This window comes from Gracilinanus agilis, chromosome 2, assembly GCF_016433145.1.
Source record: "Gracilinanus agilis isolate LMUSP501 chromosome 2, AgileGrace, whole genome shotgun sequence".
In the NCBI taxonomy this organism is placed as follows: domain Eukaryota; kingdom Metazoa; phylum Chordata; class Mammalia; order Didelphimorphia; family Didelphidae; genus Gracilinanus; species Gracilinanus agilis.
This window is the reverse complement of record NC_058131.1, coordinates 138984307-138998978: the sequence shown is the minus strand read 5'-3', so window position 1 is coordinate 138998978 and position 14672 is coordinate 138984307. Positions and strand designations below refer to the sequence as shown.

Sequence of the window (14672 nt, the reverse complement as noted above, 5' to 3'; positions counted from 1 at the left end):
GTGTTTTTCTGTGTCATATCCTTCTGGGCCCCTTTGTCCCAAATGGAAAACACAACATAGAATAAATTAAGTCCAGCAAAAACTGGTCAGCTCTGCCACAGCTCTATACTGACCTCATGAGCTCCTGAACATTGGGGCATATACTCATAAGTAAACCAAGACAGCCTATAACTCTAACATACCTGTTACAAAGATACCAGTTATAAGGATGAAACACCTTAAGACAATTTCTTTAGAGCAATTCTTTTGCATATTCTTATGGATTCACAGCAAACACACAAAAAATAGATTTTTAAAGACATAATATAAGGCTTGTGTGCCACAGTCTACTCTTACTTTTATCCCTTCAGTAATGTTTTATTGTATTTTCCCCTAAATTATATGAAAACAATTTAAAACATTTGTTTTCTGCCATTTTGCAGTCCAAATTCTCTTTCTTCCTCATGGCTCTCCCTTTTCTCAAGATAACAAATAATCTAAGTTCTACATATGCTATTGTGCAATATATATTTCCATCTTTGTCATGTGAAAGAAGACACATATATAAGAAAATTGCGTATATAAGAAAAAACTAAGGAAGGAAATAAAGTGGAAAATGGTATGCTTTGATCTGCTTTTAGACTCCACCAGTTTGTTCTATGATGGTGGGTAGCATTTTTCATCACAAGTTCCTTGGAGTTGTCGTGGATCACTGCATTGCTGATAATAGTTGAGTCATTATAGTTGATCATTGGACAATATTGCTGTTCAGTCTACTCTCTTATAATATTTTTCTAAATCCCAAACACCTCAGGCTACCTAGGACTGGATAACTCATCTTTTTTCAGACACTGATAGTTTTATTCATCATCCATTCTGGTTATTTCTGGCAACATTATCCATTCACTCCCACCTTTGGCCTCTACTCCCAGGGGGAAAAGAGACAAGTCTTACTAGATTGTGTCTTTCTAGTTTAAGTATTTCAAGAGGAGTACTCCTTGCTCCTGGAAAAGACACCACCCATTATTTGTGTTAAATGATTAGAGGAGCTAAGAGGGAGGCTGATGTACAAACTGAGTACTGGTTATATTTCAGAAATTGTCCCCCTCTCACAGTTCCCTAAATCCTTGTTCTTGAGGTAGCCTGAGAGAATTACTCATTATAAACTGCCTCTACCAAAATGGGTGACTAGAGAATCCCCAGATCCCAACCCTAAGACCCTCCTTTTAATTATAGAGCTGGAAGGGAGCCATTAGGCCAATCACCTCAGATGTAGGAACTTAGACACAGAGACATGATGAGATTTGTCCAAGGTGGCAAAGACAATATTCAGACCTAAATTATTTGCAATAGCCTGCTGGTTGTCCTGCCCCAAGTCTCTCCCTACTCTAGTCCACCCACTACATGAACTTTGAAAGTGATCTTCCTAAAGTGTTGGTCTGACCAAATGGCCATATTCCCTCCCCAACCCCTGAGTAAACTTCAATGGCTCCCTATCGCTTCCAGAATTAAATGATCAATTCCAGCATCAAGTGCCATTTTATTCTATAGGAGACTATCCTTTGTCCCCCCCACTTGCTAGGACTTTCCTCTCTAAGATTATTTTGTATGTATGTATACCTATGTATGTATGTGTTGTGTCTGCTGTTTGAACACAGGGTCCTTGAAAGCAATGACCTGAGTTTGGTGTTCAAAGTCCTCCTTTTCCTGTCTTCTTATAGGTTATGCTCCCTCTCGTTCACACCGCCTTACCAGTCGTTTCAACAGACACTGGCCTCCATGCTGTTTACTCCAATGGACATTTTCACTAGTTATCTCCCTTGCCTGGAATGTTCTCCCTCCTTATCTCTACTTCTTGTCTTCTCCTCAGGTCCCAGTTAAAATCTCAACTACTACAGGAAGCCTCTCTGGATCTTCCTTATTTCTAGTGCCTTCCCTCAGTTGATTACATCCAATTTATCCAATCTATAGTTTGTAAATTATTGTGTATCGTCTCCACCTTTAGATTGTGAGCTCCTATATTCCCAGGGCTTAGGACAGTGCCCGGTACATAATAGATATTTAATAAATGTTATTGGCTGACTAGAACCCATATCTCTTAGTTCCTTAGACTCTCTGCTGTCTTATACTGAAGACCACTTCAAAGTAGGAGAATTTAAGCCTCCAGCTTCTAGAAGGAGGTTCAGAAGCAGATTTCAAAGTTAGACTTTAAATAGCAATGTTTTACATATAAGGCCTGCAGCGATAACACAGAATAAGTTTTTAAGAAATATTTACATAAAGGTTTGCCTGCCAAAGTCTGCTCTTTTAAAAGAAACTTCCAGGTACAAACCACCTTAGGTTACCAGAGTCTGGATAATGCTTACCATCACTTCCAAAAATTCAAGGTTGTATCCTTCTTCCTTTAATAAGAGCCAAGCTTCCTGGGTGTCTACCAAGCTTATTCTCCATTGACTTCCACTCACTATATTCTCACACTCCCACCTAGCCCAGTTTTTGAACTTATGAGCTTTAAGAACACAAATAGTGTTCCCAATTATTATTGCCTTATGCCGTAACATCACCTCTCAGGACAACGATTATTGATTTCTACCTCTCATTCTTCTTATATGCTACCAATACACTTTCTCTTCAGTCATACTGGCTTCTTTGTTGTTCCTCAGACATGATGTTCCATTGCTTGATGTTCCATACTTGCTGTCCTCCATGCCTAGAGTACCCATCCTTTTCAATTTTACCTTTTGGAAATTCCCAGTGTCTTTTAAGATTTGGCTCAAGTATTATTACATTATTCTGAAGTCTTTCCTTAGTTCCTCCCATTTGTCAATGCCTTCTCTTCTAAGATTAGCTTATATTTACCTTGTACGTACCTTGTATGAACCTATATATGTACATGCTATTTCCCTTATTAGAATGTCAGGTCCAAGAAAGCAGGGGTCATTCTCTTACTATTATTAGTTAGATGGACTCTTGCCCAATTTTGTCAACAATCTTCCGTCCTACCTCTAATCTCACTGATTGCTAAAGCTAGAAGGGACCTTGGAGACCAAGTCAACCCCTTCATTTTATAGATGAGCAAACAGAAGCAGGGAAAAGTAAGACAACTTGCCTAAATTCAAATAGCTAATAAGTAGTAGATCTCAGCTAGTAAGTGAGCCTCTTTCAAAGCATTCCCATTTCACTCAGGATCTTCATCATGGGTCACAGCCCCAACTCTATGAGGCCATCTTATAGTCACAGTGATAGTGTTTAGGGTTAGTAAACACTGATATAAGTTGAATTCTGGCTTACCATAATCCATGGATGCTTCAGGAGGTATGGGAAGAAATATCCACGCTCTCCAGAATTTGTGCCCATCCAACTTCACTTTCTACTATTTCCCCAACACAGAGCCTCTGGGCTTACCTGGAATCTCCTCAGAGATGACAGCCATAATACTTACTCCAGTCTCAGCTTTCAGTTTAGAGTTCCACCTCTACTTCCCAAACAGGCTATAATCATTTGGACTATTATTATATTGATAACTTCTAAGCCTATAAAACGTCCTTCAAGTTCCACTCCCTCCAGGAAAGTCTCCTTTGACCACTCAAACCCACATCTCCAAACTATTATTGGTATAGTTTATTACTTCTGAACTTACCCCAATATTTATTAAGCATCTACTATGTGCCAAGCACTGTCAGGTTCTGGGACAAGAAGACAAAAAGAAAATGCCAATGTCAGGAAGGAACTTATATCCTGCTTCATTGTTTGCTCAAAGATTTATGGGTGTACTATCTCCCTAATCAGGGAAATAAGTTCTTGAGGCCAGAGAAATGTACTTTATGATTTTCTGTATGGACAAAGCCAGGCACATAGTAGATACTGAAGAAATACTTGTTGATTGATGTTAGCCAGTCAATCAAAAAGTACTTTTATTAAGTACTTATTGTGTGCTTGATATTATACTAAACACTGCAAATTCAAATATAAGCAAAGACAGTCTTTGCCCACCAAGAGATTACATTCAAGTGGAGAAGACAATATTAAAAAAAAAAAAAAAAAAGCTGAAGTAGGTGGGGGAGGTATACCCAGAATGTGCAGCATGATGGGAAATGAAGAAGGTTCACTTGAGTGCCAGCCTTCAACAGAGGAAGAGCCAAGGGGCAGAGGGGACTCCTGAGGCATTAATTCCAGGACTAAAGTGATCTTCCAGAATGCAGAGGTTTCTGGCAACAGGGTGGAGAGTCTACAAGAGTGCAGCCTGATTAGAAATGATGTTGCTCTTGATGGTTCACTCTTATAAGGGGATGGGTTTCTGACCAATGAGAAGCTAGATCTAGGAACACATTGCTCTGCCTGCTGCTAAACCACAATGGTGGGGGTGTTTGGGGGTGTGAGTGAATCTGCTTCTGGAAGTATGTGATGACATGGGATGGAAAGAGCTTGGATTACCACCTCAGAACATACAGAGTTATTCTGTGACTGTTCTCTGTCCATTTGTTGTATGATTTAAAAACCATTTTATTTAGCTGCTAAACTGGAACTAAATGTAAACAGAAACAATTTTTGTTTCTTAGAAGTGATTGAGGCAAGGACTATTTTAAGCCGCCAAGTGGGGAGAGAGAAACACACAGACACAGACAGAAAGAGAAAACAAGAGAAAAAGAGACAGACAGACACCAAGAGAGCAAGAGAGACAGACATACAGATACAGACAGAAAGAACAAGAGAAAGACAGACACAGAGAGACAAAGAGAGAACAACAGAGAGACATACAGACACACAGAAAGAGAGATCAAGGAAAAGACAGAGACAGATAGACACAGATACAAACAGAAAGAGAGAATGAGAGAGGCATAGGCATACACAGACAGAAAGAGGACAAAAGAAAGACAGACACAGACAGAGAGAACACGAGAAAGAGATAGACAGAGACAGACACAGACAGAAAGAGAGAACAAGAGAGACAGGCACCCACAGACATAGACAGAAAAAGAGAACAAGAGACTAGAGAACAGCAGAGAGAGAGGTGTTGGGTTGGGGATGGGGGCAGGGTCATTGGCTTTCTTTTCCACCCTTGGTCAACATGAAGTTGCATAGAGAAGCTGTTTTCTTAGTTCCTGTTGTGTTTCAGCTTTTCCTTCTCTTAAGTGAAGAAAAGTTAAAGATAGAACAGGTCAGGCTCTGACCTTATAAGCTTTGAAAGTATGGAAAATTTTTATCAACATATAATCCAGAAAAAATTAAAATTAAAAATAATTTTAAAACAAACATAAAAGAAAGATGTCATACTAGCCATGCCTTTAGAGGACTGACTTAGAAGCCCATTTCTAGCTTTTTGGCAGATAAGTAGAGGAATATGTTCACATAATAAGACAACTATTGTCAGATATAGCCAATGGGTTGATTTTCTTGCTTAACTGTACTCTTTGTTACAAGAGAGAAATCTATGTGAAAGGATAGTTATAGGAAGGAAAAGTATTGGGGTGGGGGGGATAATAGCATCAATAAAACATTTTTTAATTTTATTTAATTAATTATTTTGGAATCATTTTCCGTGGTTACATGATTCATGTTCTTTCCCTCCCCTCCTCTCATCCCTCTCCCGTAGCCTATGAGCAATTCCACTGGGCAATAAAACATTTCTTTAAAAACTGCCTAGTATAGGGGTAGCTAGGTGGGCTACTGCTTAGAGCAGGAGGCCTGGAGACAGGAGGTCCTGAGTTCAAATCAGATTTCGGATACTTCCTAGCTGTGTGACCCTTTTAATCCCAATTGCCTAGCCCTTACTGTTCTTGGGTAAGGATTATGTGTTTTTTAACTTCCTAGTATAATAAAAACTACACAGATAATTGTAGAGTCAAAAGGCTCATAAATATATTTCTCCAGGCAATCAGCAAATGGACATTGTATCTAGCATGCAGGACTTAATTTTTTTTTAAGATATTTTATTTTACCAACTACATGTTGATAACAATTTTCCATATCAGTTTTCTGAAGTTATATCCAAATTGTCTCCTCTCTCTTCTCTCCTCCTTCCCAGAGATGGTAAGCAATTTGATCTGGGTTACATATGTATCGCCATGCAAAACCTATTCTCCATGTTGTTCATGTTATAAAAGAATATCCATATAAAACCAAAACCCCAAAACAAAAACCCAAATAAATTAATGTGAAATATCGCATGCTTTGAGCTACATTCCAACTCCTGCAGTTCTCTCTGGGGAGGGGGATAGCATTTCTTTGTTATAAATCCTTCAGAATTGTCTGGGCTTTAAATTTAATAATAAAAATATCATTTCTTTGGGGCTTTAAAATTTGCAGGCTACTTTATTTGTTCCATTCTATGATCCTCACAATAATTTTGTGAGGGAGGTGCCATCTGATATATAAAGAAATTAGAGCTAAGAAGTTAAGTGACCTATCCAGGGTCACAGAGCTAATAAGGAGCTAAGGTAGGATTCAGAATGGAATCTTCCTGAGTCCAAAGCCAGGGACTCATGCACAGCAGCACCTAGCTGACTAATTTGTAGGTAGTGTATTTTATTAAGCTTTCAGGGTAAAAGAATGATACAAGAGGAAAAAAGGTATCATAGGGCACTGGTTCCCAGGCTCATGTTACGACTCAAATTAGAATCACTAGTACCTTGCAGAAGATTTTAAAGGATCCTTAGGAAAGGCTCAAAGACAAAATTATAGTTATTTACCTCTCTGTGCCTTTGGTTTCTTCATATGTAAGATGAGGAGCTTGTAGTCAATGACCCTAAAATTCCTTCTTGCTCTAAAACTATGATTCTATGGTCCAGGAGCTAAGTATAGCTGGCCAAAGGCCAGTTCCAAATTAGGTAGAAGATCTCGTGATGTCCTTCTCTTCTTGTTCTACCTTTTTTTTTTTTTCATCCTAGCCATCTAGCCCACACACTCATCTTAGAGTATCTAAAGACAAAAAGCTCCCAGGTAAATCGTCCTCCCTGATCATCACCCTAAGTCACCGGACAATGGACTTATTTTCAAATTACCTAAATAATACAGCTCTAGTCTTTGGAAACAGAAAAAGCAGTATAGTTCTGTTGTTGTTATTCAGTCATTTCCAACTCTTTATGACCCCACTTGGGATTTTCTTGGCAATTTAATTTGGCAAATAAGGAAACCAGGAGTGAGTGACTTGCTCAGGGTCACCCAGCCAGAAAGTATCTGAGGCCAGATTTGAATTCTCATGACATTTCAACTGGACCTCTCCCATGCACTTACCACATTGTCCCTTGAATCATACATGATGCTTCTTCCCTCTTACTATATTGTGAGCATCTTGCTCCGCATTTATCTTTCCATTCCCATGTCCTGCACATATTTTTGTGCAGAGAGCATCCAGTGAGGAATTCCCTTTTCTAAAAATAGATTAGCAATTTCTCTGCAGTTTAGAATCTTAAGAGAGTTGCCCAGGATCACACATCTGATATATATGAGAAGAGGACTTTAAAGTCCAGATCTTCTGAACTCCCAGGTGGCCCCCCACTATTCTATGTTGTTTCTCCTCTTAGGCATAATAGGTGGTAAAGAGTGTTTTTGGAAGTATGAGAAAATGAAGTTATTTTTTCATTTGATCATGTTCTGAGCCTAGAACAGTGGGGATACACACTTAAAACATTAATAAATTAAAAGTCCTGAGGCATTATAAAAATAAGTATGGATATTATATTCCATGAGCCTTTAAACCTCTTACCCTTTTTATTCTTTTTTCTGTTTGCTGACCAATGTGAACGAAGCCCATGTATATAGTAAAAGAGACATGGTCAGGGACTATGGGAGCGGGAGGGATAGTGGGACGTGGAGGGGGAAGAGGGAAGGCAGGAAAATAAAGCTATATATATATATGAAAAGAACTGCAATTGTCTAGGGCTGGTTCTGGACAATGACAAAGTTTGTCCTTGATGCCCTCTTCTTTACCCTTCATACCACCCACCAACTCTAGTGTCTCTCTGGCTTTTCTCTCCGTAGACATCAGAGTCTTGGAAGGCAAGTGATAAACTTATACTGAAGAAGTTCTAGGGTTTAAGAGGTCATAGATTTCAGGAGAGTAATTGCTGCCCAGAAAGTAAAACTCAAAAGAAAGAATCCTCTAAATGGTAGCATTGTAGGTAATCAATAGGGGTAATATTTGGGCAGCAGAAGGGTTTTCTCTCATTCCTCTAGTCATACTAGATCACCTACATCGACGATGGGTCTGACTGGAGAATGAGGCTTTCCATCTGCCAGATAAGTAGAGGATGTTGCTGACTGCTTGACTCATCTCTCCTCAGCCATGCTGAGGCTTGGAACCACTACAACAGAAGTATGATCCCCAACTGGGCCTGAGAGGAAAAAGGAAAGGCTTAAAGGACCCATAGACTAGCTGATTTAACTGGTTCCCAAGAGTCAAGAGTTGATTTTATTCACTCCCAAGGTTTCTTTGGCTTAAGGAACGCTCTTGGCTTCCTAATTAGTGCAGTTAAGGCTACCAAGGCAAAACAAAACAAAAAGCTTGAAACTAGTTTTACAGCACACCAAGAGGTTTAGTCCTGTGGTTCAGAGCAACCATGGAAGAAGAGGTGCTGATTCAGTTTTTAAATGAAACTGTTACACCATTCTCGAAGGCAATTGGCAATCATACGAGCTTCTTGTCGAGTGGCACCAAAGGACATCCTGAGCCACATCTGGAACTCTTCATCTTTTTTGTGCATGAGAAGGAATTGACCCAATAATACATACGCCTGTAAAAGAGGCAGCAAATGAGACAAGGCAAGAAAAAGAGAATTTTACAATGTTGTTATATGAAGGAGATTCAGCTTGGTAGAGTAGATAGCAAACGGGTCTCAGAGTAGGAAAGAGTTTAAGTCCAAACTCTGAGAAATACTGTGTTACTTTGGGCAAAATCACTCAGCCACTCAGTGCCCCAGGTTACTCCCTAAGATTAAAAATTGCAGAGCAGATGCCAGTCTCATTGATAGAAGAGTATTCTGACTAGGAGTTTTCTATGCCAATGAAATCAAAGACTCATGCAAAAAAAAAAATTTAAATTAAATAAGGGAGGGCAACTGGGTGGCTCAGTGGATTGAGAGCCAAGCCTAGAGATGGGAGGTCCTGGGTTCAAATCTGGCCTCAGACATGTCCCAGCTGTGTGACCTTGGGCAAGTCATTTAACAACCATTGCCTAGCCCTTACCGCCCCTTCTGCCTTGCAACCAATACACAGTATTGATTCTAAATGGTTTTTTAAAAAATAAATAGGTATATATGTACTTGCCTAAATATGCATATATGTATATGTGTATAAAAATTCTTTTTTCCAGAACATGAAATCATGGATGTAAGTAGATATTAGCAGAGTACAAGATAGGTAAATACTGATGTGGTTTATGAAAGCAATTGTGCCCTCCTCTTCTCTGGAGGTGTTAAGAACTGGTTGGAAGCCATCTTTCTTGGGGACGTGGTCTCCGGTGACTTCTGGGTATGTTTCTCAGGCATGGGTGGTTCAAGATGTTTTGATAAACAAAATCAACAACAAAACAGTCACAGAGGTCATTAGATGCCTACCTTTTCAGTTCCTTTCTGGGCTCTTGAGAGTATTCTATTTGACTAGAAACATGATATAGCAGAAAAAAAATACTAGACAGAGAGAGACCTGGATTCTAGAGTTAACTTTGTCACCAATAAAAATTGCTAACATTAACATTTACATCATGCTTTAAGGTTTTCAAAGCACTTTACTCGTGCTATCCTCACAACAACCCTGTGAGGCAGGTGCAATTATTAGCCCTATTTTATAGTGGAGGAAACTGAGGCAGACAGAGGATACATGACTTGTCAAACTAAGTGATTGAGGCAGGATTCAAACTCCAGGAGTCCTGACTCCCAAGCCCAACACTCTATTCACCGTGTCACCCAACTGTCATCTGATGCTAACTAGTTGTGTGACTTTGAACAAGTCACTATATCTACCCGTTTCTGTTTCTTTATCATCTATAAATGGACAATAATATAACCTGTCCTCTTCTCCACTCCTTATTCTCTCCAGTGTCATGAGGATCAAATAAGTATTTTTGAAATCACTTTGGAAAGCATAAAGCCCTGTAAGACAATAGATATTATTTTTTCACTCTTTCTTTCTCCTCTTATTCCCTACATCCTGAGTGAGTTTAGTTTAAATCAAATGAGGTAAGATATTTGAAGTTCCCTCTGTCCCTCCATTAAAGGATCTCTACTGAACCAAAATCAAAAATAAAAGAGTTTAACATGCGAAGTTGATTGGCTGTTGTCCTTCATACTCCAAGATGACCAAAATGACATTGTTATGTCAGGGTCAATGTTCAGTGTGTCTGCTTCATCCAATCTAATCCTGACCTGCTAATTAAGGCAGGCAGGGATCCTACCCTGAGGTTGAAATACAAGAAAAGATACAAAAACCTTTGCAAAGATGAATCCACTCACCATCGGTACACGGAATGAGCAAACACTCATGCACTATGTGAAATCCAGTAGACATTCATAGACTTAAAACAGAACAGCTCCTGTGTTGTGAGAGAACTCAGCAAGTATCACATCCAAATAGCAGCCCCAAGTGAAACAAGATAAGCAAATGAACCCCAGCTGCTGACTTAAAGGCCCAGGGGTCATGACTTCTAATATTATTCCAAAGAACCCATTTAACATATTTTAGCTGCCCCTTTTCTGCTAAAGATGATGCACCACTTAGTTTAAATATATATATATATATATATCTTCCAACAAACCATACATCCCATTCCTATCTGCTACAAAATTAAGTTTATGTGTGATACAAAGGCTATATAGATTATATTCAGCCACATTTTTGAAGTAGGGTCTATTTCTTATGCATAGCATAATTGTAAAATTATGTGTGGTTATGTGGTTTTTAAACTATCTTATCAATGTGTACCATATTTTTTATGGTGGACTTTGTTGAGACACTTTGTTGAAACTCATTGTAATTTCCCTGCCTCCCATTCATCCCAACTGTTGGTAACCTTATCTGGTCATTAAAAGACTCCTACCCAAATAATTAATGCTACAAGTGCCTGGTGGTACAGGCAATGCATCTCACCCCTTCGTTCTGCAGCTGGGGAAGGAAATTAAGATCCAGTCCTCTGAAATTTATAATATTTTGTTCCTGCAGTTGGTTGGGCATTAGAAGTCAAAACCTCAACCAAATTCACTTGTGGGGAAGCCAGGGAATGTTTGGTATGTACGACAAGAGGAAAACTTTCCAGGAATGTCATAGGAAGAAAGAATTCATCTTGCAGTCTCTATAGCCAATCTGTAACCTGAAGCTTTCTTTCTTCTTTCTTTCTTTCTTTCTTTCTTTCTTTCTTTCTTTCTTTCTTTCTTTCTTTCTTTCTTTCTTTCTTTCTTNCTTCAATTGCTCCTTACTATCAATAGAATGAAATCCAAACATCTTAGCTGGGCACTCAAGGCCCTCCACTACCTAGATTTAACTTAGTTTTTCAGTCTCATCTCCCACTTCTTCCCTACATAAGCCTTTCCCTTCCCTTCCAGCCTCACTGATCTGCATCTTTTCCCCCCAAACACATTATGTGTTATCTATCCTGAAGTCTTTGTTCTCACCCTACCTACTCCTCTCCATTTTAGTCAGCTCTTACCCAAGTTCTATACAGTTTTCTAAAATCATTCTAACCCTTTTTATTCCTCCTGCAGCATTGAGTCTGCATCACTTGGGACTGGGATCATTGATTATCTTTCCAAGTTTGACTTGGGGAATTACCTGAGGACTTTGTTAACATGATCTATTCATATTCTTTTTCTCCCCAACGAGACTGAAAGTTTCTCTAGGAAAGGGACCATTTAAAAATACATCTTGAACAGTGCATAGCTTAGTGTCCAACACAGTAAGTGCTCAATGAGCATGTCCTGAAAGATTGATTCTATCTAAAGAGTCAAGAAGGAAGCACATCAGTAGGCTTGAATCTATACTCAATGTGAAAATAATTGTGGTGTTTGCTCAGGTCATGGGAAAGGATATTTAATTCCTCTCCAAATCTCAACTCATGGGAGAACTTCAGAATCTCAGTGTTAATAGGGGATATCAGAAGCCACTTAGTCCAACTCATTCTTGAACAAGAATCGCCCCTCCATATCCAACAAAGAGGCATCCCATTTCTGCTTGAAGACTTCCAAAGAAGGTGAACATATTAACTCAAGAAGGTAGTGAGGTGGCTCAGCAGATAGAGAGCCAGACCTATAGAGGGGGGGTCCTGGTTTTAAATCTGGCCTCAGACACGTCCCAGCTGTGTGACCCTGGGCAAGTCACTTTACCCCCATTGTCTAGCCCTTACTGCTCTTCTGCCTTGGAGCCAATACTCAGTATTGATTCTAAGATGGAAGGTAAGGGTCAAAAAAAGAATGCTCTTCATATCTCTGTAAGCTAGCTACTCATAACACTAAAATGATGAAAAAGGAGAAAGAAATAGGAGGATGGGTTGATACCAAAGCAACAAACAAATAAATAAATAAGTCAGCTTCAGATCAGGCACACGGAAGGGTTGTTGATGTACTAGACGGCAGAAATTAAATTCACTTTCAGTGATTTCCAATTTGGCTGATGGAAGTTTCGTACTGCAGCACTTGCTTGTGCTAAGAACTCTATGACCTATTATTTTCTTTTATAAATCAAATGAATTAATATTCATTTTGTTTTAAGAATTTTAGGTACCATTTAAAAAAAACTGGTCATGCTCAGGGCCAGAGAATTCTAAATTTCTCAGAACCAGGACACATTATTTTTGTTTTATTTCCTAATCTACCAATTTCCCCCTATTTTTGCCTCAATTGTCTCTCCCTCCCACCCAACCTCCAAAAGATGCTATTAAAAAACAAACAAACAAAACTTACCTTCTGTCTTGGAACCAATATTGGTTCTGTGGATTGGTTCTGTGGATTGGTTCTTGGAACTGTGTATTGGTTCTGTGTATTGGTTCTTGGAACTGTGTATTGGTCCCAAGACAGAATAGCAGTAAGGGCTAGGCAATGGGGGTTAAGTGACTTGCCCAGGGACCTACAACTAAAAAATTTCTGAGGCTAGATTTAAAACCAGGACCTCTGCCTTTCTAAGTCAGGCTTTCAATCTACTGAGTCACCTATCTGCTCTCAAAAGATACTATTAAAATACTACTACGTGACATCTTTTTTACTTTACTTCAGTAGCTGAGATATCTGTGTTTTTACTGGTATATTTACTCCCACTAATGATATAGACTACAAACCCTTCTCCGCATGAGCTGTTGTGGGCAAGCAAATTGATCACCTGGTGAGCAGCCTAGTAATAAGCACCAACTAATTTATGTAGGCTGGTGTTCAGATGACAGACACTGAGTCCATTGTTTTCCCATTCTCAAAGCCTTCCCTGCTTTGTAGAAGTTCCAGAACTTGCACTCTACTGGGATAGCCTATGAGAATTCAGGGTCATCTTTGCACAGGCACCACAGTATGGCATCAGGGTAGGACTTGAATGGAGGATGTTTTTTAAAGAGATTGAAAGCCAAATTTGTTTTGATATTTTCATGATGTCCCAACTCTGAAATAACAAAAACTATCCTGAGGGAATGGAATATCCAGTGGGGGATGGCTACCTGCCCAGAGTCTTGGCAAGCACAACCTGATAGTACTATTTGGATATTACTCTCTTTAATTAAGTCTTTTCTATAAAGACATCAGTCAAACAAATGAGTAAACAGCCTTTAATTTAGCTATATAGAGGCCAGTGTCATTCAAGTGTGTCTGCTTTAAAGTATTTGAATACTAAATGTATGTCCTAAGTATTTATATATTGAAATGACTCTGATAGTCAAGTAATCATCTAAACAGACTCTTAGAGGTCCCAGAACAAATCAGGGAAATTGACCCAGAAAAAGGGTCTCCCTGTTAAACAATTTCTAATACACAAAAATCGTGAAGGCTGCCTTTAGGAGGGTATGGGTGGAGAGAAGGGGAAAGAAAAATAAATTGAATGAGTGGAAGGGGGTAATTAAAGAAAGACAATTACCTTATCATAACCACAGGTTATTAGACTTCTTGCGAGGTCTCTACCAACTCCGTCCACAAAGGCAACACATTTCTCTCCCATAGGCTCACCGAGAAAAGTTCTTAATTTGCATGACATGAAGTTGGACATTCTCTGCAACGCCAAAGACATTAGAAGGAAGGGAAAAAAAGAACAAGTCCATGAACAAGCCTCCACAACATTACTTAAAAATCGTTGAACCTAGAATTCAGTGAAAATAATAGACAGGATGTTTATCCTTAGGCACTGAAAATGAATAAAAGGAAAGGAATAGTTCGCTTCGTGGCTATAAATCCAGTTTCTTTATAATTCTTCCCAACTCAGACACAGGGAAGTTTGGAGGCCATGAAATTTTGGGGTTTTTAAAAAATATTATCAGTGAAGTTTTCTTTGTAATCCTACAGATTTAATTTTGTAAAGTTGAAAACACTATTCTGAGAAAGGCCAGTCTGGTGATGGCCTAAGGAGTCTATGACATAATGTTAAATATTTTTTTATCTTTGTGTATTTCTCTTTGTTAATGTATGTCTATATTACAATAGAGCAGATACATTTTGACATAAGGAACGGTACCAAGCATGGTACCTTAATAGAAGAGAGCATATAATGGATGATCAAAAAGGCCAGGGAATAGCACA

At 39.0% G+C, this 14672-nt stretch overlaps 1 protein-coding gene across 1 annotated transcript; it reads right to left on the bottom strand.

Annotated features, from left to right (window-relative positions):
- Nucleotides 1-8564: 8564 nt before the first annotated feature.
- Nucleotides 8565-14145, bottom strand: BANF2 (BANF family member 2). The gene is made up of 2 exons (XM_044660727.1): nucleotides 14017-14145; nucleotides 8565-8711 (listed from the first exon to the last, which is right to left on the bottom strand). The coding sequence occupies exons 1-2, from the start codon at nucleotides 14143-14145 to the stop codon at nucleotides 8565-8567; spliced, it is 276 nt and encodes a 91-aa protein (XP_044516662.1).
- Between the last annotated feature and the right edge of the window lie 527 nt (nucleotides 14146-14672).